General features: G+C 39.6%; 1 protein-coding gene across 2 annotated transcripts in view; it reads right to left on the bottom strand.

Moving 5' to 3' along the window:
• The window catches only part of thsd7ba (thrombospondin, type I, domain containing 7Ba), a 164,762-nt gene that overhangs the window by 27,324 nt on the left and 110,325 nt on the right, over window positions 1-27,113 (bottom strand). For both annotated transcript variants that reach the window (XM_058622672.1, XM_058622671.1), the window contains exons 11-16: window positions 25,142-25,257; window positions 23,568-23,700; window positions 22,641-22,744; window positions 14,918-15,109; window positions 7,819-8,085; window positions 6,911-7,089 (exon numbers count right to left, since the gene is read on the bottom strand). In XM_058622672.1, the coding sequence (XP_058478655.1) occupies window positions 6,911-7,089; window positions 7,819-8,085; window positions 14,918-15,109; window positions 22,641-22,744; window positions 23,568-23,700; window positions 25,142-25,257 (991 nt within the window). The remainder of the gene's footprint in view (window positions 1-6,910; window positions 7,090-7,818; window positions 8,086-14,917; window positions 15,110-22,640; window positions 22,745-23,567; window positions 23,701-25,141; window positions 25,258-27,113) is intronic.

Here is a 27,113-nt window from a genome sequence, read left to right as displayed (position 1 = left end):
TCTAATTAGCAGACAGAAGCTATGATTAACCTTTGTATCTGAAGTAAATGCTGGGAACCATCTGGGTGGCCAGAGGCTCCAAATTGAAGCCTTTCTGGGTGACGGCACTTTCCACTTCCTCTACAATGTGCACGCTTTAAAATGCAGAGAACCACCTCACATTTTGGGCTGGGCCTGCAGGGGGAAAAACACATGCCCAAGCACTGCTGTATGATAATTATACCTGATTGACCCAAGGTACTTTCATCAACAGTTGGCTCCTAAAGCCTTTTGTTTTAATGAAGCAGAAAGACCAGTTTGGCACTGGGTGCAGTGAGGTAAAAGTGAAGGCTTCTCTTTTCTCTCTTATCTCTTTCTGATAGTAAGCATTCAGCCATTCTGTAGATTCTGTGACCATATATGGGTGTGTGTGTGTGTGTGCTTAACAAATATATTAGACCACCACCCAAAGCCACAGCCGCCCTAAATGAACAGCGTTGGTAAATATCAAAATAACCTATTTATGTTGCTGTAATGGTTAATACACAAGTATGTAGAAGCTCTTCAACCCAAAATAATATTTTTAATGTTAAAATATAATTATTATTATCTATGAATTTCCAAATTAAATGTTCGACAGAAAACTGAAAAAATAGTGAAGCACCACATTATTATTATTCCTTAGTTTGGGTAGAAAAAGGTCTAATAAATGGTGTTAAGCACTGTATGTGTGTGTGTGTTTGATATACAGTAGATGTTTAAATGTTGGGAACTATGCCGTTGCTATTTTATGGATGCCAGAGTATGAACAGAAATATTCTCAGCAAAAAAACCTAGAATTAGAATTAGTTTATTGCACACACACCAATCAGTGATAGTACAATTTGACCTGCATTTAACCCATTCTTTTTACATATCAGTAGGGAATGCACACACACACACAAGCTGGACTCAGGAGCAGTGGGCAGCACTTTTGTGTGCCCAGGGAGTAATGGTGGATTGGATGCCCCAGCCCATGACCCATCCTGGTATTTGAATTCGCTTACAAGCTCTTATTCTTTTTCTCTTGGCCATTCTCTTTGTATTATAAGAGGAAAAATAGGGCAGTTTTCTCTTATAATACAAAGCAAATGAAACCTAATTTTTAGTTTAGTCGTTAAATGTTATTTTGCTCACCCTACCTTCCAACCTATACTGTATATGATATATAAACAGCTGTCAAAAAGAATGAATCCACTCTTAATTTACAGATGAAATGAAGAAGTCCATCGCGGTGCTTAAAACGATTAGTCTATAAGGAGCTAAACCAATCTCGGCTACATTTTAAAACACATTAGGCAGAGGAAAAGAGAACACCACAACAACAGGTGAAAAAGTGTTTGAACAGAACTTGACCTGCGTGCTGTAAAATCGAATTGCTCTTGAATAAGGCAATAAGAAAAGTGGCTCATATTATTGCTGAGCAGCAGCTGTGCTGCATACAATTAGCAGCAGATAATGATAATGCTTAGTGAGGTGGAGAACAGCACCAGATGTTGAAAGACAAGCTGTGAATGGAATTGGACAAAAAAAAAAAATAGTTAAAAGTAAAAACACCTGGATGCTATGGCTGTCTTAGCAATCAGGTGTCACTGTGGTCCACTGAGGGAGCCTCCAAATAGGGAGGGAGGAGGTGCATTGCTTCTTTCACATACTCCAGGGGGAGCACATAACAGTTTGGCCGTCATTGCTCCATCCTCACACACTGGGGAGACAGGAAAAAAAAGGCACCCTAGGACAAAACTAAGCTCCCTCATTAGTTTGTGTCGCATATTTGTTTTCTTCTTCCCTTTGTCCAAATGCCACTGCCCCAGTGGACCACATCGTAGGAGATAGTTAATGCTGCTTCAGAGCTAAGCAAGACATGTTCAGGATCCTTGCATTCTGCCTTAAGCCTTGTTTAAACTCGTGCAAGGCACCGTGGCTATGGAAGTACACAGACAGTTCGAGCAGCAGCCACAGAGAAATGCACGTCAATATGCTCCCAAACCACTAGGTGACTGAAAGGTAACCAGATGACATCTGCCGATGCACATACATGTAGTGATTACATGAGAATAGATACAGCAAATCACTCTTTATTGTTAACATTGTAACCTAATTACACCTCTGTGTCTCACACACTGTTTGATACAGCTTACACGTGACTTCTCTCCTGTGTTGCTTTGTTACCAAGCCACAAAATACCCTCTCCAAGACTCCAGAACCAATGCGATTGTCTCTGTGGTTCATAGAGCCACTTATTAAGATAAATGGCACTGGCAGTTTTCCCTCAGATGCATCCATTCTTACAAAATTTCAGAGGTGCACAATGCTGCGCCGCGACAACTTTTGGAGCCCTTACACCCCAATGTGAGATAAAGTCAATTCTGGTGCACAAATCCATGTGTCACATGTGCTGCAGTGAGTGTAAAACAAGCTTGTGTCCTTACACTTGCTTCTCTTGTGCGAGATGCAGCGTATCGATAGTTCCTGAGGAAAACACTAAGCTATTTATGCACATTGGTGCTTAAACTACATACATCTGCTTTGAGAATGGTGCAGCTGGTTGTTGGTGTAGTCATGCAATGCGTCACACAAGCCTGAATAAAAATGTTCCATGTTTAGAGATCCACAAGGTGTGTGTGTGTGGGGGTGGTCTAAAGTGGCCATTCCTCAACAATAATACCGTATGATCTTTATCAAACTCAAGTAATACATAATACATCCATTTATCACACCGCGTAATGCTAAGAGGCATCGGTGCAGCAGAAGATTTAATAATTATAAGGCTCAAATTATTACTCAAATTTCAAGATCAATACTCTGGGCTTGGGGCGGACAACATTTCTTTGATATCAAGAAGAGTGGATAAAGAGCAAATAAGAGTGCTCAACTCATGGGCTTAATTATTGATACAAGAACAGGAAAGCACAGTGTATTTCTTGTGAATGTCTCTGCATTTTAATTTTAATAAGATAAAGTTGATTAAAGACTGTTTTAGATGAACAGTAGTGAGGAAAAAAGAGAGCAAAACTTTTGCTTGTTTGCAAAAAAATAAAAGTATAATGCATTTGTGCATCAGAGAATGTTATGTCGGGTTGGATGTGTCTGCCTGAAGGCTTGCCATTAAGCAGCTGATACCCTGGTGTTTGTTTAATGTATGGCATCACTAACGGTGCCCAACACTGGTCGCGTCGAAACACAACATCTGCGTTCAACAGTCATGTATAACTTGAAAATGCAAGTGCTTCATATTTCCAGTGAATAGTATCACTTCTGTGTCTCTCATGTGGCGATTAAAAAGAGGTATTTTAAAGGTATAGTATCATGTAGTGGGGCACATTCGTAAAAAAAACAAGACAAATTAAAAGAAAGCCACGTAGGCTGCAATGTTAGAGGAACTCAGGAACCTGATCTACAGCAAGATTCAACGGGTTCATGTGCAGTGTTTTGTGTGATCCCGCAGATAAACACCAAACAACCTGACGAACTCAGAAAAACCTGAAACTACTTTATTCTAACACTGAAATACATTCTTTAGATTTAGGCGTATGGCCTCCACAACATCCACACAAAAGAAACTCACAGCCTCACGGCGGAAGAGCGTATTCCACAAACAAGTTCCGTGCACTTACAACAGCCTCAAGGCTCCAACATCACACACAGCCTCGAGTCACTATGTGCAGAACGACGCGATTCTACTGTAATGAGGTGACAACGAAGTTACACAGAGACTCATTTGATGAAACGGCTCAAATCATGCAATCGAAACGAAAGGTAACGCTGTCATTACATTACTATGAGATAGATCATTCTGGCCACGTGTTTATCCTGATAATCTGAGATTAATATAATTTCAATGGCTCGTCAGGACTTGCTCCGAGCGCCAAACAAAACACGCAGCCGCAAGAGCAACCTCAATAAAGATAAGTGAGGCAATAAAAACAGCTCGGTATTAATGGCAGTAATGTGGTGAATATACAATATTTAACAATGTGGATATTTCCTCAGTGTCCACACTGCCGATGTGTCTCACACACACAAACCTCCCGCTACACTCACACACACACACGAGTGTTGGAGATGGACAGGACGGACGTTTCTCAGTAGGACAGGGCTTGTGAGGATGGAGTGGATGCCCCAGGCGTTCACATAATGGAAAATAACTATCTGACTGGCACAGAAGCTAGCAGACAATTGTGTTGCCTTTATGGAAATAATTCATATACTCTTCTATATCTCAGCACTTTGGCAGCGAAAACGTGGGCGAAATGATGAAATTCAAATGTCTCCTGTAATTATAGATCAAATTTGTGCGGGTTCCCTTGGAGCGGTGCTTTGACATGTGTGAGCGTCTCTGGACATCTCGTGTCCCGGACATGGACACTGTCAAGTACACTGCATAATAAGTGTGTAAGGGTCCAGTTTATCAGCATATGGGTATACAGTATGTGGGTATTTATATAAACTCTACCTGCACATATTTAAGCCTGGATGTAAAAAAATAAAGCCATTTCATTTGGTGTTTTTGCAGCTTACAAAGTCTTATCAGCAGAAGGAAAGGTGAACTTAAATATTCTCCCATCGAGGGGAGAGCAGCGTCATCTAAATGTGTCCCTATCATAACAATTTATTCATATAAGGCGGCGCATTCGGAGAGTTAAGATAACACATTTGAGGGAGACCACCAGTTTAGTTTGGATATATTATATTCGTGAAAATAGGATAAGTTTGATATTCCACTAAAGGCCTATAACTGTGTTCTGAAATGATAGATCTTGATTTAAGAGACAAAAGCAGGGTTTATTTATTCTTTCATCTTTTTTTGCCTGTGTGAATAAAAACCCTTTTGTAGAATATCTTTGAAACTCAAACTGTATCTTAAGGAGTTAGTGGAGAATATAGACTGAGATCAGAGACCACTAGATGGTTACATGCAGAATTGCTCTGCTTAAATTAAGAGGGTTAAGCTTAATTCTGTACATTACTGGAAAGAAGAACATAGCTTCACAGTGGTTTGTCATGGAAACATGGAGATAAAGAAAGAGCATCTGGCACTGCAGTGCGTCTAAACCCTAAGCTGCCGTATAAATGATTTCCAAGCCTTTTTTTTTTTACTTACTTTTTACTTTTTACCTTTTTTGCAAGCCATCACATCACTCCTATTACAGCCACTACTTGCCTCACAAAAACGACTGGAAAGGAAACTAGTCTGTGAGTATGGCCAACAGATCCACAATGTCAGATTGTCTGTGAGGTGTAAATTATTAATCGTGATTACAACCTAGCCTTGATCACATCTTCCCTCGGCCCCTCAGCACGTGTTAAGTTTACTTTGCAGTTCATTTCCTGTTCTATACTTTTTCATAGCCTGCCTCTCTCTCTCTCTTTCATTCTGTCTCTATTTCTCATGCTCACTCAACCATGTGAGGAGAGGATGAGTTGTGGTGCACTGTACATTTAATCTCTGTCAAGCCAGTCACTTCTGGTCACAGCTTGAGGGCGAACATCTGCCGGTGGAAGTGAGGCCAGACTTTGGCTACAGAGAGTAGTTCAAAGTGGGTGATAAGAGAGCGAGCGTTTGTTGGACAGGAGGTCCAGCCTTTAAGATACAGCGAGTCCTATAGTACATACAATATACCTAGAAGACACATCATGGATTACTGAGAAGAAAATGCAAATATGACAGCAGAGCAGTGAGCTACACCGCCTTAAGACAAAAGCCGCTCTTGTGGATGAGTAACCTGACCTACTATTGAAGCACAGAAGAGGTCAGAGCATCTTTACGCCCACAGATGTGCTTCACTTTGAATGGCCAATATGATAATATTAATAACACACCTTAGTCCACCCTCAGGATAAAGCCACAAAGGCAGAGAACGCTCCAGTTTCACTGGCGAGGGATATTAGAGCGCATTACAACAGAGGCCATATAGACCTTGTTAGTGGGCAGTTAACCATCTGTACACAAATGTCCACTCGAGCGCGGTGGACTACCTTTCACGCAATCGCACCTCATCTCCATACTGACCTCTACTAACCAAAGTGTCCTTTCAAGCCCATTCAAGCATCCCGGCAGCATCCATAAAAAGAGTCTCTTGAAATGATGACCCCGTGAGAGACATGCTGTCACAAAATATTCAGAGCTACGGATACAAACTCAACAGCTCCCATCTGTCCACTTAACCCTCTCCTGCCTCCCACCGCTCCATGTATTACGAAGCACGGGCAAGAAAAGGGTATGTTTCACAAGGCCAATTATTTGGTCGAACTGAAGTAACCAAAAAAAAAAAAACAACAACAAAGGGACAGGCCACCAAAGTGTCCGACTGGCTGATGGGTAACAACCCTCATCATTGCCCAGTGTGTATTTTAGCCACAGTATGGCCTACAGCCACAACCGGGGCAAGAGGAAAATATATTCCAAAAAAAAAACAAACTCAAGATGAGGGAAAAAAAATCATTGAGATGCATAAAACGTCTGCATGCATCTTCCTAATAAGACAATTCTGTAAGTCTGTGAGAGCACGGTGCACAATGGACACTATTAAAATTCAGCAAACTAATACTCATTCCAAAAATGGCAAACCTACTACACGTACTGAGCGGTAAACAGAATATAGATTGTGCTATTCGGCATTCTTGACTCGAGAACAACGTGGACAAATGATGAGCTAAAACATGAGTGCTGTATTCGCTCCGTCTCGGTATGAAAAAAATGAAATACATTATTCTGCTGTTTATAAACTGTGCGACAAGTGTTGGGCCTAAACATTTCATTTTCACTTGAAAAACAAACTGATGAAGACTCTGAAAACAATTACCTTCCATTATTTGTCTCCCTCTTGAGCTGTGGAGGTGGTTGTTTATCAAAAAAAATAAATAAAAATGCCACCGGTGTGGGCCTTACCTGGTTTTTCAGATCCAGCTTGGGGCATGGACGTCCGCCATTAAAAGCTTTCTCTCTGAGCCACTTGGACCTGATTTTGAGCCCACTGTCACAGGACGCACTGCAGGCCGACCACGGTGACCAGTCACTGAGCTTACAGTCTAAAGGACAGGGAATGTGGCAAATCTCCACCATGTACCCTGAAATTGGACATTGACAGACAAGAAGGGGAGGGTCTGATTTAAGACTCCATCAGCGGCTGCAGTTTGAGTCACATTAATAATGTCAGACAGACGTGCCACTGGCCAACACTCCACCAGAGAACTAATGATCGGACTAATGACCGTCTCGCTCCTATGTGGTGCCAACATGGCTTGGTGAAAGAGTTTTGATTCTTTGTTGTCTTAGATAACTTTATTATCACCGTATTGATCTAATTTCCTTTCACACTAGACAGAAATATAAAGAGAAGTAAGACAGTGGCGGCACATAGACATTTCAAATAACCACCAGCTGAAGAATTGTCCTGCAATTTTTATAAATATTGGCTGTTTCTTTAGTCTGAACAATAAATCTGTTGTAAATGTGCAACTATTTTAACTTCCTTCAAGGGCATCTGCCATTTGTTTTAGTGTTGTTCCTACATGCCACGACAGTTTATGGGTGAAAACTGTAGCAAAAATAAACATATGTTGGGTTATTAACTTAACAAAATATCATCTATGGACATGTACCTTTTCAAAAACCACTCTATCTATCTATGTATTATTTATGTATCTATCTGTCTGACCACTGTTAATCACCGTTGATTTCTTAAAGCAAACCACATTTAAAAGAATCTGTTTTCACTATAACATTGGCTAACACAAACACACACACACGTTTGAGGCAGGAAAAAAAATCAATAAAAAGACGTCTGCAAATTCTACCTGAGTCTGTGCAGAGCGCAGGGTCGACCAGGTGTCCCTGTTGGCTAATGCAAGCCACAGCTCTGTAGCGCAGACCTTGGCCACACTCCTTTACCTCCCGCTGGCTCATCCAGCCTTGCATGAAGCCTGAGACAGATGGATCAGGGAGGACGCAAGCAGACCAGTTCCCATAGGGCTGGGACAAAAACTCATCACAAGGACAAGCCTCCGTTTCCTCCAGCGGATACAACTCCTCATTCAAGCAGTGCTCCTTCTTTTTGCTGCGACCTGAGACGGAAGAGGGACAAAGCGACATACAGTTAATATGCATTTGGTGTGTGAAACCTTTACACCCCCCCGTGTTGCAGTGGACGCACGAGCTGCTGAATGCCGAAATAGTTTTATTGTTATGATGATAAGGAGCTCCAATCAAATATGAATAAAGGAGGACATTACACAGAGCCATTTAGGGAATTTATTCATGATCATTCACAACATCTTACAGTGCCACGAGGTGAGAAAACTTCATTAGCAGCTTTAAACTGCTTACAGCTTACAAGTGTCACATAATCCACATGCAACTTCCTGGATTCGTTTTGTATGTGTTTGTTGTTTGTGCATGTTTTCCTGAAATCACTATCTCACCGTGGAAATGTTCCTCCCGTGCTTGCAAACATGACATCCAACTAAAAACAAATGGCAGGCAACACTGTTTCTATAATTTATGCAAGCAATTGCAACAGTCTTGACCGTCAACAACTCGAGGCACTGCACTGGTTTATAAACTGGCTTGTTATTTCATCACTCATCCCCACACATTTGAGCCCCCGGAAACACGCAGTGGAGAAATGACTAGCCCACAGTGAAAATACTGTATCAGACAATCACATGTTATGAAACCTAGTCGTACATTAATGAAGAAATCAAATCACAAATTGTGTCATCGTTTCACTTCTAAGGCGTGTTGTCCACACGTGAACAATAGCTGTTCCAAGTAGGGAATAATAATAATAACTAAAATAATGTCAAAATAGCTTGACTTCATTTTTATGGTGACACAGCCAATCAGTCAAAACTGCTCCATGAACAGTGGCAATGAAACCATTTTCCTTGTGTAAAATGCACTCAAGAGGCCCAGGGAATGATTATGGCCAAATGCAATAGTAATCTTAAACTTCCTTTATTTATTGATTGATTTTGGTGCACACTTAATGCCCGTGTTGTTCCCGCAAATCTAAGCTCTGAAGGTTACAACTGCCTCTTTGTTCTTCTACGTAATATAGAGACATTTAATTATGTGGGAATCTTGTTATTATGCAACTCAATTTAATGTTTGTGTCACCTCTGTGCACATGCACCATTTTTATACTGTGCAGATGGCAGTGAAACAAAGTTGTGTTTTTACTTTATCCAGGACTCCTCACCGGCAGACAGTGGCTGGAGTTTATTATTAATGATCAATGTGGAATAGACGGTCTTTGATTCAAGGGGCTGACAATCATGGAGAAATGGCCAAACAATATAAGGCTGTAATCTACCATTTGTCGCAGATGTTCACTTCAGGTCTTGTTTTGTTAATTTGTTTTTTCGTATATCCAATTTCCTTCAGTCTACTTCATCTCATTTTATGTTACTTAATTCAATATATTTGCCAGAAAGCTTTTTGGCATCCCATTGTCTCTGCGCTACAACATTTTTTTTTTTTTTTAACCTTAAAAACCACAACAGACAACAAGTGCGTTTAAGCAGTAAAAGGCTTATGAAAAATCAAACATGATTTTCGCCATGCTGGAAACATCATATTTATAAATGGAGGTCATTCATTTTTATGTTTGTATCCTTTCAAATCTAATTAAATCCCCAAATAAAAGCTCCACATTTTCTGTCTAATGTGAAATTTCGTTTCAGGCTATGAATTTATGTAAGCCCTCCATTTTGTATGTAAGCTCAATACATTTCACAATATGCATCAAATAATTATAATTACTATCTAACAATATGCTTCAATGCTTCATATTACTAATAATAATTTAGCATGAGCAGGAACACAATGTAGTGGCTCAAAGGCATGTGTTCCTCCCATACACTATCACTTTTAATGAGTAACAGATGCAACCTGTCGAGCTGTCCATTTGCTCTCTCTCATGATTGACCGTCTTACTCATGAGACGCCTGCGACATGAGACAGATATGCTGGTCTGGTGTCAACAGCTAGAAATGTGCTGCCGTAAATTGACGCAACAGTGATACAGTCCATTGTTTTATGTACATTACAGCATAGTGCAGAAATCCAACTGCTTGTTTTCCGACTTTTTTCTCGTCACATTGTGACTTTTCTCGTAATATTAGGACTTTTTGTAATATTACGACTTTATTCTCATAACATAACAACTTTTTCTTGTAATAAGCCTTTGTTCTCAAAGTATTATGACTTTAATCTCGTGATATTAGGACTTTTTGAATATTATGACTTTATGCTCATAACATAACTTTTGTCTCGTAATATTAGGACTTTTTTTATTACATATAAATATTACAAATGTATCCTCATAACATTATGACAAGTTTTTTCTCGTAATATTACGCCTTTTTAATATTACAACCTTATTCTCGAAAGATTTAATATTATTTTCTCTTCAGTTTGGCCCTAATACTCTGTCGTAGAGACTACTATGTAACAGTCAAAATTAAAAGTCCTGTTTGTGTGCTTAAACAATTCCTTAACCTGAGCAAGATGGAGAGCGAGTCAAGCACACTCCTCTCACACACACACACACACACACTCCTCTCACACACACACACACAGGAAGCCTGGTGAGTGCATTGCTGTACTTGTGCACCCATATTTGTTTCATGGATCCTGGGTGTCCTCATCCTCCTGTGTGCCAAGTGACAGCCCATCTGTTTCTCAAGTGGGTCTGATTGCAAACATTTCTCACGAGTGTGAACTCACTGCTGTCACACTGCAATCCACAGACAATCTGTTCAATCTACACAACTGCTGGTGGTTGATTGAAGAGTGTGAGAGCAACATCACTTAACTTTGACAACTGCATTACTTGCAATCGCACAACATTGGCACTCAGACACATGGAGAAATCTCCATTTGGCTCTGTAATATGTGACCTGTTTTAACACCACGCCAGTACACTTCACACTGAACTGTATTCAGCTTGTTGTTCTGATGCTCCATTAGCAGCCATGACACTACGATTCTTTGTCCCTTTAAAGCCGGTGGTCTTTTCTTCCCCCTCTGCCTCTACACTGAGGTGCATGGTCATGAGAGCACTGTTTGCACAGATGATAGTGCTTACTGTTCAAGGGCTTAAAAAACAACAAGAAATAGATGCTGAGTTTGAAGAGAAGAGAAGTGTGAAGTGGTACACTTCCACCCTGACCTCTACAGGTCCTGTTTAAAACAATACAAAGTCAACAGCAGCACAGCTACTTTTAGTTTACTTGTGTGACGACAAGGCCACGGATGGATTTCCTTGAAAAAGATGTCAATAGATGGAGAATATCAACTCTCCAGAGAAATGTCCTCCACTCGCCTAGATGGAAAAAATAATCACAAGCACTTTTTGGATCATTTTCATCTGAAATGAATAGTTTTATTAGTTTGTACTATCACCTACTGATTGCCAAAATGATAGATGAATATTTGTTTCTGGCTCCCTGACACAAAACCAAAGTTTGAGTTTGAGTCAAATTTTCAGAAACGTTTTCAAGGCCAATTAAAAAAGGTGTCCCAACAATGACGATGACAGCTAAGTTGCATACTGCATCATCGCAAACAATGGCACGCAACAAGACTTTCATGTAACACAACGTGTGCCAATGTGGTTGACAGGACAATTTGTAATGTAATTAGGCTCCATATTGATGCGCACATTTTTCTTATTTTGCAAGCTACAATATCTATATCGCACAATACATAGAAATCAATAAAACATTTTGGAATCATGTCATAAAAGAGCAAGTCTCGATTCTATTGCAGTCCAACTCTCCGATCATATATTGCCTGATGTTAAATCCATGTACTGTGAAATGGGAGTATAATAAATCCCACAGTATACCACTACCCACTCGCAGCTGGCTTTGTTTTCCCTCCATCTTACTTTGAAGTTTGAGTGGATTTCTTGACACTGATTTAAATCATTCATTGAATCGATGAAGCTTCGATGACATTGACCACAGAATTACATGAATGCAATGGGCTTCACAATTAATTAAAACATGGAATAAAACTACATTTGATTCTTGAAAATTATAAAACACCCATAGAGTTGAAAAAGACAAAACTTAAATTGTAAAATCAAATCAAATGAATGTAGTGGAAGATAAACTGACCATTAGAACTGCAGTGTTTCTATAAAGCAGGTTGAAATGACACACAAGAGGTCGTTAAAACGCTTAATCCCTCTAATCCCTTCGTGAATAGCTCAGTAACAGCACAGTCGTGTACCTAAACCATTTTTCCACAGTTAAGCTCTTACACGAAAACACTGCCCTCTGATCTGTGACAGACGTCATTCACAGAGCTCAGTGTGCGGATACTCATTCAGCAAAGTGCTGGTGCAATTCTTGCCAAAAAACAGGAGGGTAAAATGTTTATCCTGCGACTTGTTGAAGATTTTTCTTCAACCCAAGTCAGGTTTTTTGGGGAGATGGGATGCAAATGCTCGCTCTCACTGGTAACATAGCTGCAGGGGCATATTTGTGCAGAAAAGGCTCACCTAATAAAATCTTCTCCTGTTCAAATCTATTATATCTTATGACGTTTGCTTCTTTATTTCATGTAAGCCACTGCTTCTCCTACAGCAAATTCCATAGAACAAAAATGGTCAAACAAAGGATTTCAATCACAAATGACAATTCACAAAATGACACATTTAAATTTACAACTTCGATCGATTTTCTCTACGGACTTAAGCGTGGAGTTGTTTTCCAGTTTCCAGTTGGAAAAGCAAGAAATAGTGATGAACATATTCTCAAGATTCGGTATTAAGCAGACAAAGATTCATGGGCTGCTTCACCAGGTAAACAACAATAATGAATTTCTCTACTAGTGAGAGGACATCTGCATAATCACATGTAGTAAATATCCTCAGCACTGTTCTCAAACTTTTTATACCAAATACCACCCGAGAAAATTCTCGAAGTAACACCGCTATCACCAACGTTAAAATACAGTGGCGTAAAAGTACAGACTTTTGACAGGAGGTCTCTCATCCTCCTCCTCTTCCTCACATAATTCACACACTGGTATACAGAAATTAGATTAAGATGGAGCGAGAGATAAGGTGACTCTAATGATCATTTATTAGAATTATTTGCTTCATTTTCTAAACACTCCTCAGCACCACTCCAATCACATACCCTGGTATATACAGTAAAAATAGTGTTTCTGATTTTCCTCCAAGCACCACCAGAGAAAGCTCACGTACCCACAGTTGGAGAACCACGAAGTTAGAGGTTATACTTTACTGTATATGATATTTGAAAGTGTTTTTAAAAGATGCAAACCACGTGCCAAGGACCGCAATGACAGACAGTGAATGTCACTGGGGCTGCAAAATCTCGTATACAGTTCACTTACTGTAGAGGGAGCTCAGCTTTAGCGTGAGTGATACCACAAAGCATCCTGGGAAAGCAACATTCACCCCTTACCGCTCCGTTACCAGGTTGTACCAATAAATTTGGTGAACCTCATAAACACTGCGGGGTGAAGAAGGGGTCAAATCTGGATTTGTTAGGAGAATAACTGGCAGTCTGCTTCTTTTATTATTGCTTATGGTCAGCCTGGAGCATGTATAGCGACATATAAAGAAGAAAAATGGAGCACTGGCTGTACGGCAATGCAATATCTCAGTATCTGCATATGTTTAGACTGTGGGAGGGAACTCCCATGTTGCCATAAGACTGAAAGTCACATTTACTGTATGTTCATGCTCGTACATTTAGAAGCAGCAGGGGAACCACAGAGAATACATTAAAATTCAGAGGTGACATCTGAGTATTACAGTTCAAATCCAATGATTTTGGTGAGTCGAGTGACTCATTCTGCGCGCGTGTGTGTGTGTCTGTGTGTAGTGGGAGAGGAGGAAGAGTGCCGAGGTGTGGCTGCTCATATTACACCTCTTACTCTTTTCATGCCCTCAATTTGCACACGTCGTTGTAATGGGGAATAAGTGTATGATGGGAGGCAGGTTGTTAAAATATGCCGACGGAAAAAATTATACATCCAGGACTCTGCAAACATCGTTCATTGTGAAAACTGGAAAATTACAGTCCATGTGCTTTGCACGCTCACAGGCGCGGCACCGATGTCTGTGTATTTGCAACAGGGCTGATGTGGTTGTACAAACATTTACGCTACACTTACAAGTGTGATGTGTATGATTTGCATTTTTCTCTCTAAATATAAGAAATCTTTGAGACATAGTCTACTTCAGATGACTTAGCTATGTCATATTTCTCACGGTGGCTTATCTAAGCTGAGGTCTTGGTAAACTGCCAATTTATTTAACCCCATGCCATTCGGATTATAGAATATCTAGGTGGGTTTAGTGTGAATCGGTTTCGCCGACGCAATATTGAAGTTGGCATACAAGAGTCAAAACTACAGACTTATCGCGATCATTAGAACACAGTGAACACGAGCACAAATTGTTCTCATAGAGATCCACCGCTGAGCAATGGCTGATTTCATGTCTGGGATTCTAAAAAGCATTATAGAAGGAGACAGGGTATGTTTACTACGACCCCTCTAGCATGAGATCAAATATTCATGAAGACAGATAGTATCCAGCCTGGTCTGCAACCACAGCATGTAATTCAGATTTTGCCATCTGCGTTGAAATAACAGATTACACACAGCAACAGAGCTCATTTAGACATAATATAACACTGCAGGGACACGGCACAAGTTACAGTATCAGAGCTACGGAGAAAAAAAAAAAAGCTGAACTACGGTTGGATTTTCTTTCAAGATGAGGGACTTTTCAGCACGTTAAGCTCTAATGGCAACGAGAGGATGCCATGAGAGCTAAGAGGACATTTCCAGAGGTGAAGCCACTGCCTTGAGGGATGTTTATATGAATGAAGGTATAGCCTTTACCTGTGAGCGAGCGCCGGCGACTCGCGGAAGTGCCACATCCTGTACAGTCGGAGAACCTGGACCATGTAGTTAGAGTGCAGTCATCCTTGCAAGACACCCGACATTCTCTAAACTGAGGGGGCAAGGGGCCAGCCCATCGCAGGCACTCTGTCATATTGGCTAAGTCTCCGCTCTCCGCGACACAGCTGAGTCCTGCAAACATAGAGGGGGATAGAATAGAATGTCACTCCACTTATACGAACCAAGCACCCGTGAAAAATCACACTGCACCGAGTTGACATTCTGCCGTTGCTATTGTTGCCAAACATGTATTTTTAATGGCCCCTTTTTCCAGTGTATTGCAGTTGTTATAATGCTGATGTAAGGATGAGGTCACTTTCATATTCAGTTTAATGTCTGACTGAAAGGCCTCAGAAATGTTTCTGCAGTCCAGTCATGTCATAAGTCACCGGCACAAAAGAAACCCCCCCCCCCGCGCTTTCATGTTATGATCTATTGAAATGCTAATTCAACCTTCAAACACAACACCTTTATCAAGCTCCTCAAGATAACTGGGATTTATTGAATGAAACAAGACATTCATAATAAAACAGATCAACATCAATGTGAATGGGCTCTGACAGAATGATGTATATACTGTGTAATCAACGTACAGGTATATGAATAAAGACATCACAGCCCAGTACCGACCGCCATGCATGACTGTGTGTGTGAGAGTAATGGACGATGGGTTAACTGCTTTAATGTAGCACTCAATTAACCCCCAGACTGACTTTCAGGGGAGCTATAGGCTACTTTTGATAACTTTGCAAAAATATTCCTGCTCAAATTCTTTTGCAATTTGTAATATCTCTTACAGCGAAATGGAATCTGTCACAGACGGGAGGAAGGCAGCGGCTCTTTGTCATGAAGGAAACACATCATTTTATTTGAGGGGAAGAGTTAAGACGGAAAAATGTGGTGTCGTTTGCATGTTAAGGTGTATCGTACGGAGGCACTACACACACTGCAAATACTGAATATTCATAAAGTTCATATAGAAAGGTAAAAAAAAAATTAAATAAAAGTATAATCTTGATAAAATGACCATGATGTGTCATACAATTTTGAAATGCTGCATATACACACACAAAAGTGGGCCGCAAACGTAAGATTAGCTAACGCTCTCCTTCTCCCTTTCTCTCAATCCATTTGTTGGTGGATATTTAATGTATATAATATTTCAATGGTCCGTTTCTGTCACCTTGTCAGGTCCTCACATGCTGTGATAACTCTCTGACATGCTTTCACGCAACCGTTTTAAACGCTAAACGTCGCTGTTGTACACATTTTTGTTTTTCCCCCCAACATCACCTTTAAACTTCTTACATTCATGGAAGTATTAACACAACCAGCAGTGCAAATAAAAGCTAGTTCACAAAATATGTCAAGAAAAACCTTGTGTAAGCACATAATACTAGTGTCAAAGTGACTTGCATTAGTATGCAAATGTATGCAGCTGGGTGCTCCAAAATCTAATAATTTACTCTGCAGAGGGAACCTGTGGTGGGAAAAGACAATCTCTATTGTTACCATTCTCAAGAAACATTTTACATAGCAACATTAATCACTTCTCGCATTTCATGCATCACAGTAACAAGCTGAAAAGGAAAGCAATGGGACTATCACTTTTGCAGGACGTTAAAATTAAGCAAAATGTGGATCACATGAAAGCACATTAATTAATAATGTTTTTTTTTTGTTTTTTTTTAAAAAGGTGGGAAACAAATAGCTTTTCGTATTTGATATTTAAGTCTGCACAGTACTTGGCTTGGCGTGTGCGCAGGAATAATTCATCAGGAAGTGCTGGTTTTGCCCCGGCTTACACAGGAAGCAACTTTAATGAGGATCCACAGAAACAGTTATGAATACAGACTGAATGAACCAAAGAAGTCAAATAAAAAGAGGGGGTGAAAAAAGCAGACACAGATAGTAAAAAGTGGGGGACACCGTTTCCCCGAGACATTGTCAGTACCACACATAGGACAAAATGTTCCAACACACGCCGGGATTTAAGGAAAGCAACGTTAAAGTGGGAGGATCTCATCCTCCTTCACTCAACACCGCAATATCTTTGAGGATTCACTGATCAACAAACATGTCTGTAATCCATTTTATTGATTTCTATTTGACTTTGAAATTTTGCCCTCTGACAAAAACACGCTTGGATTTCTACATGCTGGGAACGTGTGGGAGGGTCATTTACATACAAGGCCTCCGCAAAGGCTTTTTATTCATGTGACTTTATGTAACGTGTGCAGTCAAATCACTGTGAAATAAAAGCTTGTTCAGGTTTAAACACTGATAATATGATGAATGTAAGGGACATCTGAAGGTGACTCTTAATTCTCCTTTTAACAAGCCTGCTTGAGAAGCATCTAATCATTAAGAGCTATACAGGATTTGTCCAATTAGTGGGAATTAACAGTGGGAATAATCATACAATGGACTTCTCTCTTGGTATTTAAAGAGGGTAGTATTCTCTCTTTATTTTTACCTTCTTCACCAGTGACAACCCCATTCTGTCACTGCCTGTGAGCTCAGCACAGCAAGTCCTGACATTCTGGTTTTTAACTCAAAACCATCAGTTTTTACCATAATTATTCCAGCCTCTGGTTGCCAAAGTTTATTTGTGTGGCCCTTCACATCGTCAAACTTTTTTTATCACACAATCTCAACCGACTGTCAGGGATAATCTTTAATTGAACAGCTACTTAGAAAGGTGAACATCTTTGAGGCCCAGCTGAAAGGACATCTTTTGAAGAGGCCCGACACTCTCCAATTTTTGAAAATCTTGTCTAAAGGACATAGTGGATAAAAATGACATTCTTTAAATATCATTATATTTTATCAATCCAGCCCACAGCATTTCATATCTACCATTACCCATTATACTAGTTTTTTTTTTTTAATCGATCTAAATCCTCCTCCCATCGTGTATAATATTCCTGTTAAGTCTAACATATTACTGGTTTAACATGTGATGCCCAACCAAGAGTAATGTGGATTGCCTTTATCATAACCATTAAGGCACATTTCATTTCTCCAGAGGCAAAAGATCATCAACATGACTCATTTTCGACTGAATATTTTCTCAGTACAGTTCCAGTCCGATGCCTATCTTTCATGACAAGTAGGCTGAATAAAGACGTGTGTTAGTAGGAAATTCATTAGCTTATTCCTTGCACTAAGGAAGGTGTTATCAGCAACAGCTTCACACATTTCCACTATATAACTTGGTCTATGTCGTGAAAATATCCGTCCGGGCAGATGTGCAGTGTTGCACGTTCGTTTTTTTCCACATAATTATGAATCGATGCAAAAAATAATAATTATCACAAAACAGAAAAAGAAATTGCCATCTGTATCCACTTACCTCTGCTTGCATGCATTGACGCCACTGAGAGTTAAAAACACATTAATTTAAAGAACTTACTGAAGGACTAGCATAGTGGTAAATATTGTTTAAATGTATTAATAACTTTCTATCATAATTCACTGGCAAACTCGGGGAGAAACATTGCTCTCCGCTGCAGCATCTCTTTCTCATTTCGACAGGACACTGCTGCATGGTCTCGAGTCACAGGTGCCCGCATGGCCAGTCATTGCTTTTCAATTTAAAGCAGAGCGGTAAATATTGTCCGACTCTCTCTCATCCTCTGTTTCAGTCAATATATTTGATGTTGTCAATTGTTTTTTTTTTTTTATGAAGCTTTGATAGAAGAAAAATACAAGTAGGACGCACAGCATTACTGCAAGACTGAGTTAATATGTTATGGCTCATTGCACCATGTTTTCAGTTAATAATGGTGATTTATGGTTAATAGCTTCTAAAGCGTTTTGTAATCATTTTAGAAAATGAATGTTTTCCCTATGAATTGCAATCAAATGAAAATTAGAATTCTCTCATAGTCATACAGTTAGCTATAACACCTATCCTTCAGAGGGTTAGGGTCGAATGGGTTGGGGTAGATTTGTAGATGTTGGGCAGGTTACACCCTGGATAGATGAGTCTATCACAGGAGACACACAGAGACCCTGTTCAGACCTGATCCAATCACATGTGAACAGCTCTAAAGTCTAAGTACAGGTCAAAATGCACCCATTTCGTCTGGGGACACATTAGAGCCAACTTTATCAGCTGACTTCTTCCGACCCCCTGCAAATTCACTAAAAGTTGTAGTTTTTTTTGTCACTACTCAGTGCCAATATTTTAATTTATTTGTAGCCACTGCCACCATATTATCATTAATAATCATTATTTCTTTTTTTTCAAATGGCTACAATCTTATTTCAAGTTACAGCAGCGTGAGCGGGGCTTTGGTTCACTTCTTCCTACTCTCTCCTTGTCACTTGTGCTGATATAGACACTCACACTAACACATCTGTGTACAGCGTCATTAAAAACTTCATTTGCTTTCTCATGATTAGACATGACATCAGTATTTGATCACAAGTCGTCACAGGAGACTCGTCCAACAACCATGTCAGTGCCAGGTGAGAACAGTCATAGTGCATTGGCACTATCCACTAGTGATCATATCTCTGCATGTTAATAGCAGGTCTGAGTGGAGCCATAGAAAAACAACTATTGATGCTCACATTCACAAGTGAAGGCAATTTATTCTCCAACAAATCTAACCTGCATGAACCTTCTAGCAATTAGGTGACAGTACTGACCACTCCATGACCACCCTCTTCACAAAACCTCTCATTTAATTGCGCTTATTAATGAGGCACTGGCATGTCGGGTCAATGCATATATATATATAATACTTAGCATTCAATCAACATGCAGCTTTTTGGAAAGAAACATTTACTCTCAGATTTGTAAACCACAAACTAATTTGCGAGCTAGTTTGAAAACCTTGGCAATGATTTTAACCGTAAGCTAGAAGCCCGAGCGCGGGGAGCAGAATGCAGTCGGCAGTCGACTAGTTGTGATTGGGGTGAAAATCCCTCGTGCCGTTTGTACTATTCCGTAAGACCTATTTCAATGTTTCATCATCACAAGGTGTCTACACCTATTTCCTGGAGTTACACATTTCTACTAAAACTCACACATTTTAAAAGGAAAAGGAAACCAATATACAGCTCGCCCCAAGGGACGTTAGGAACGCTTCTAAAGAGGACGTGAGCTTGAATATGCCTCTCTGTTATCATGCAGTCGCTCACACTGAAAACAAGCAAATACTGGCATTCAGTGATATTTGAACGCAACAAAGTCAGCGCAAACATGTAAACGGGTGGATGAGATTTATGCAGAACTGGCAGAAATAGAGACGAAAGTGAACCTTGCAATAACTTAAGCTTATTTCAACTTCTAAAATCTGCCTCAAGTGTGACACATCGTTGCTGCTTATTACCACAGCAAAGGTCAGAGCGGCGGGATGAGAAACACTTCCACCGGCTGTTTGCGGCCACAGGACAGAACACACATAATTACATCCCCATGGTGCAGCGCCGAACTGCAGGACTGTGTCGCCGTGTCCAGTGTTGACAGTTTATATAGGGGTGATAAAATATGGATTTTAATATAGCGTTCGTACTGACTGATGAACGTCTGACTTCATGAGGCAGCAGAAAATCGATAGAATTGAATAGCAGAATAGAAACATTTGAAGTAGAAACCAGCTGACACATCCTTCCCACAGAGGGTAACTGCAGCCCCTGGAAAAGTAATGCAATATTGAAAGACTGTGACAGTAAGTGAACTTTATGTTAAAGTGATAACAAAAAGACAGAAGAAGTGAATCAGAGACAGACTGAGCCCTATTATTCTGTTCTTCATTCTTCATTATATATCTATATCTATATCTATATAGACTGCATTAAACCTTTGGCTGAGAGGTGGGAGATGCACAGGGCTTCACCACTGAAGAGCAGTGTCATTAAATTAAAATAATTGAGAAACCTATGCTATAACCTTGTGTCATTATTTCTTGATGTGCCCTTATTCAATGTTTCAGTGCTCTTTATATGGTCCTGTCCCAGTTATTGTGTCCTAATTATACCCCAATTTGACATTTGTGTGTCCTTTTCATTGAGTTGCTGCAGCGATCTGCTGAGCGAAACAAAACCCGGGATAAAGTCAGGAGTTCAAAATTCTATATTTAAAAAGTGTTCCTTTTCCCCGACTGCAAACTCCAGACTCGTACTTCAATTTGTGAAATGTCACAGGTATTTAACTTCATCATTTTCTAATCATATTCAAATAGAAACCTCTAAAGGTCAGCGAGGGTTACTCTTAACCTGGGAACAATACAAACATTTCTCACCGAAAAGTCACAGAAATTCAAGTGAGAAATGTCAGGTATAAATATTCATCCCACTAAAATGTGAGCAACGGCGAGAGCAAAAGTTGCTCGAAACTTCTCAAGGCACTAGAGTAAGCCACTATAAACGTCACCTGGATGGCATCAGCGAACGGAACAGCCACTTTCTGGGACTTATTGAGACATTTGCTCCACTCTTAAACGGGTCTAAAATGATCCAATTAACACTCTGGCTTTTTTAATGATCTGAGCCAATGTCTTTTTTTGGGGGGGGGGGGTGGAGCTAGGCTTGAAACTTCCCGTAGTTCTGAAATGAGGGACGGTACATGGGACAATTTTCACAGTTTAAAAACAATTTCACACCCTCGCAGAGGTCATGGTTTATCATTAAGAAGGAAACATGCCATGCACAGCAGTAGTATCGGTAATTATTATCGATAATAATACCATAAAACATAAAACAATATATCATTTTTTATGTTAGATGTACTAAGCTTATTAGTATTTTTAATTGTAAAATAGCATTATTATTGTAAAAAGCACATTATTATGTCTTGATTAAGATTAATCAAATTATAGAAATGTGTGTTTTAGTGGTTAAATGTTACGCTTGATTAATTTCTGACTTCTCAAAGAAGGGCCGGCTCATATTTGGGTTAAAAAAAGGTGAATTCAAGTTTGTTGTTTGCCAAATAAATATTAATAACATTTTTAGTTTTAAACACATTTTTGAAAGATTTCTCAAATATTTATGTTTTCTTCTTTTTTTATGATGGGCGCATATACAGATGTTGGCATATACAGTGCCAATATACAGTATTTGTTGAAGTTTGTGAACATTGTAAACATATAATATGTTCATTTTATCAAGAGATTGTTTGTGATGCCATGTTACTGAAAAACTCCCTTCTCTAGTCCTCAGTACAGTGGACTGGAGGTCAAATCTGAATATATTGTGTATATCTTTGTTGTGAGTATTTTCAGTCTTCATGTTGCTGACTGTAAATCTCAACACTCTTTCACCGTCTGACTTTCACAACCCCCGGAATCTCAAGCACACAATTCATTTAATGAAAAACTAAAAAAAAACTAAAGTTTTGGAAAGGCACTGATGGAAGTTTTTTTTTTTTTTGCCAAACTTAATTATGCAGCTAAGTTGAAAGATTTAAATAGAAATGAAAATGCCAACCTACAAGAAGACAAACAGGAAAACTCATCTCATTACACAAATTGCCTGCTTTTTGTTTCCGTCACCATGGTTAGTTAAAGGGACAGTTCTGCGGGGACTCTCTGTTAACTCTCATTACACGCAGAAAAGTAAATGGTTGGAAAAGCAACGCATGGATTTGTGGCGATAATAGCAACTGCTGACGTGTTGACAGCACATTAATTCATGGGATAACACTTGCCTCTTGTTTCGAGACCCCTCCCACAGCTTTCTCCTGGTCCACTTAATCCACGTCGAACTGATTCTGGAACCAGAGTGCAACTGTGCCACTTATGTGTCCTCCACCTACATGGAAACATAAACACACAAAGACTTGAAGAAGGCAGTAAGTGTACTACTATTATTATTATTATTATTATTATATAATAAACACAACAGTTTCACTTATTTTCTTTCATACTTGGTGATCTGGAAATGTAGCCAACATCAGAACTCCACAACATCAGAACTCCGTGAATGTAATCTATTAAGAGGTGTGTGCAGTTGGAGTGCAGATCCAGATGTGCTAAGAATAATGTTATTAAAAACACGACACAAACATATCCATGCTGTCATTTACCCTTAAGCTAGTTTTACACTGTCTAATGTTTTTTTTTTCCACATTGATTAAAAAAAGTAATTATACCAAATGATTTACCTTAATTATGTGTGATCTGTTTCTAAGACAATTTTTTCATTCAAATTCAAAAAAGCTATTTGTCTCCGGGGCAATTCAGATAGCAATCAATGTAGGAAGTTGCCTGGGTGTTAAAGGTAAAAAAAAAAAATATCACAGAACACACACTGCTTGAAGCCGAGTGGAGGACAGCTTTGTTGATACTGTCTAAATGTCTAAATCATCTGTGCCAAAACTTTATTGACTAACAAAATAAGCAAAAAAGGCTTTAACAAATAAATGGACTAAGCTATAAGATTAATGTTGTGAAACTATCTTAACACTATAACTCACACCCCTTTATCTTATTAAATGTACTGTCTACCAACAGTGCATACCTCTTTAAATCAACTTACTAACCTATAACACAATGCAGTTATGTTTACTGTTATGTGTTTACACTGATAAATGGTAATTACTTAGATCGGTAAGAGGAATGAACGGCGCTATTACCTGTACACTGGACAGATTGGAAGTGATTCACACTCTCTCTCTTCATGCAGCGTGTCAGGACACTCTTGACCTCCATTTGCAGACCTCTGAATGATGGTCCTGTATCGAGACTGCGTGGCAGCGGTTGTATTTTCTGTTCAACATGAAACACAGTCTTTACAAAAGGGCTGCTTCCAGAGGTCCATTACTTTCACCGTTGAAGTTAAATGAACGACTTCCAGAGGGAAAGAGGAAATCAAATGATATTCAGGGCAATATTCCGACAGTCTGTATCACGTCTAGGACACCAAAATGATTGGATATTCAATATCGCCAGTGTGGAAGAGGTGGCTTAAACAAGTAGTGTCAATGTGGATCTGGTCCTGACTCATGTGCCCTTGTGGCTGTGATGTCCTCCACTTGACTGCAGTGAAGCATTGGACACACCACAGCGTAATTGCTTCATTCGGCTCAAGATCCAAGGCTCATTGCACAACACTAATTACTAAACATTGAAAATGGTGCAATTAAGAAAGTGATTACATCATCAGTAGACCCAGCAGACTACAGAATATTTACAGAGACGCTGGCTCCAGCCTTTTAAATAACAATTACAGACTTTGATGTCCATGATATTTAGTGTACACATACTTGGAACCTATTAAATATCCATTTCCCTCTTGATGTGTCAGCTTAATGTAATGGACACTTGACACCATCAATTTAGCTTTAATTGAATACACTAGTGAAACGAGGGGACAACAATGTATTTGTGTGTGACTATCATTTTGGAATAATTTCCGTACATTTACTCAATATAATGACAAATAAGCAGAAGGAAATACTCAGTTTCCCAAAACACACACTGGCATTGTACTTTTTTTTTGTTGTATGAGTTTAAAACATTTTAAAAACTAAAATTTTATATTTAAGAGAAAGACAACTTGCATAAAATATTAAGATTGCACAGGATGGAACAGCTTTCATTTTTTTTATTACAAAATTAACTATTCATTTGATTGACAAACGGATTAATTGTTTCAAATTCAACTCTTTAACACCTAAGCCTCAAAATGCCCTGTGAGTTCAGTGCTTTTGCCCATTTTTCGAGAATAACTTTCAATATCTGGCAGTTATTTACAAATTACTGCATGTTAAAATGACGTATTAACAATTTTAAATGAAGATAAAGAAGTTTTGTTTAGAACAAACACCACAGTTCCAACGCCTGTTAGAAATCGCTGAAATCTTTCCGATAGCACACACCGTTGCGTAAACGGCGGTGATGCAAAGTGCACTTGTGCAAACGTGTCATCTGTGACACGTTCAGTGTTAAAGGGTTAACACTGTGTACAGGTATGTTTATATACTATAAGCCTCAGTCCAGTTAAAGCATCTAAAGTTGCTTGAAAGGAAGCATTAGTGTTTTGAAGTTATATTACTTTTTAAATGACAAAAACATGTTCATAACAAGTGCTATTATACAGTATATCTGCTTTATCATTTTTTTCCTTTTCCTTTGTACAAAACTTAATCAGCAATCTGCATGTACATGTCAGATGTCCACATTAACAGAGACAGATGTACATGTGTACCTTGCATACAGGTTGATGGGCAGGCTGTCCATTCACTGAAGGGCGTCACGATGCAGTCTTTCTTGCAGGGAAGCAAACAGGGTCGAACGGTTTCTGGTCGAGATGAATCCGGACACCTAAACAAAGGAGGAGAACCGCGTCGATGACTCTCTTTCATCTGCCACGAAGTTAATAATAAACATTCTAACTGTGCTAGGTAACAGGACAGCGCAGCGAAACAACTGCCCTGTCCTTGACATCACATATCTCCCCACAGAAGACATGATTGATTACGTGTCCTCCCGCCTGTATGCTCAAGAAAAGGGGGTGGACAAATGTAAAAATTCATAGTCCTGTCACACATTCAGTTGCTTTCAGGGGAACACATAGCTTTATGAAAACATAAAATCCGCCCACTATTCTCTCATGTTTTATGTTTCATAAGAAACCAGTTGGGTGTTTGTTTTTTTAAAATCAACATTTTTAAAACCCTGTTATCTTATTAACCCTGCACTCGATCAATACTTTTTATATCAGCGATAGATCAAATAAGAAGTGTGCCAAGTGTCTCTCATAGTGAGAAAACCGCAGAGATCATCATCTGAGTGTGGAGCTCACAGACAAACCCATGAGGTGTTTGTATTTATTTACATGCACAGGACACTTCAGCCTTCTTTCAATGTGTACTTTGTGTTCCGCCAGAGGGATCAATGAATCAATCCACAGCATGGCCACTAATTAAACCTGAAAATGGTGGGAGGAATGCAAACTGCCACGCAAAACAACAACATTACCAGTCTATCACTATTTTTGTCGGCGCTTTTTGGTGTTTTCAGCTCAGACGTTCAACACGTCTCAGGTTAGTCTGTAGAGCACAACGCCAGGTCCACAGCTCTTCGGCTTTCCTCCATCAGTCGTGATCTGAAATGCATCACTCTGTGTGCAGCGCCGGAATACCACTGGGTGACACGAAAACAAAATACTGCTCTACTGAGAAACACAGTGTGTGAGCTGATAGGCTTAATGTGTGAGCTGACAAAGAGTGTGTGTGTGTGTGAGAGAGAGAGAGAGATTCCAAAATCTTGACTGAGTGACATAATTTGCCCTACAACCAAATCCAGGACTCACAAGAGTCCCAGCATGATGCTCCCTTCCTCCAACTGCAAACAACCGGCATGCACAGAAATGAGATCAAAGTATGTCAAAATATAAGGAAGCAGGAAACATAAAATCCATCATCCTTCTCAAGATGTTTCCCTCCCCTTCTCGCTCTCCCTCTCTCTCTGTCTCCCTCTCTCTCTCTCTCTTTGCAGTGCTGTACACCAGAGGACATCAGCAGCTGGGGAAATGTTGTGCACTGAGAATGAGGGAGTCAGACTTGAGAGTCAAGTCCACAAAGTTTAAATGTGACATGGTTAGCTAATACGGGCACGTTTTATTGCAATTATAGGCCGACTCTCTTTTAGACTCTTTCTTTTCTTTTCTTTTCTCTTCTCTTTTTTGGAAAATGGATGGATGGATGATGTGAAAGAAAATTCTAATCTTCAGCCAACTTACTCACATATTCTTATAACCAGACCTGGTGTTCAATATTAACAGCCACAACCTACGATAAGACACAAACTCTAGGCGCCTTTCAAGGTTCCCTCCCTCGAAACCACGGCGCCAGGCGTCTGGACCTGATACACTATCTCAAAGGCTTACTAACTCTCAGTCTCAGAATTGGCACACTGCTTCACCAGAATCTGCGATGATGCCTTACCGTTCATTGACGTTGTCTCAATTCTCCTCTAATGTCAGCCGTCTTCAATAAAATCTCTCAATCTAACTCATCACTGACTCAATCAGAAATCTCCATAACAGATGGATGGATGGATGGATGGACTTTCATATCAGTTCATGTTATAATTTGGTGACAAAAAATGTTTCAGGATACAATATTTATTTATTCACTCATTTTCTTTGTGAATTAATATTTGCAAATTTTAAAATC

The sequence above is a fragment of the Solea solea genome, chromosome 2 (assembly GCF_958295425.1).
Source record: "Solea solea chromosome 2, fSolSol10.1, whole genome shotgun sequence".
In the NCBI taxonomy this organism is placed as follows: domain Eukaryota; kingdom Metazoa; phylum Chordata; class Actinopteri; order Pleuronectiformes; family Soleidae; genus Solea; species Solea solea.
The sequence above is the reverse complement of the archived record's forward strand: the minus strand, read 5'-3'. Positions and strand labels throughout refer to the sequence as shown.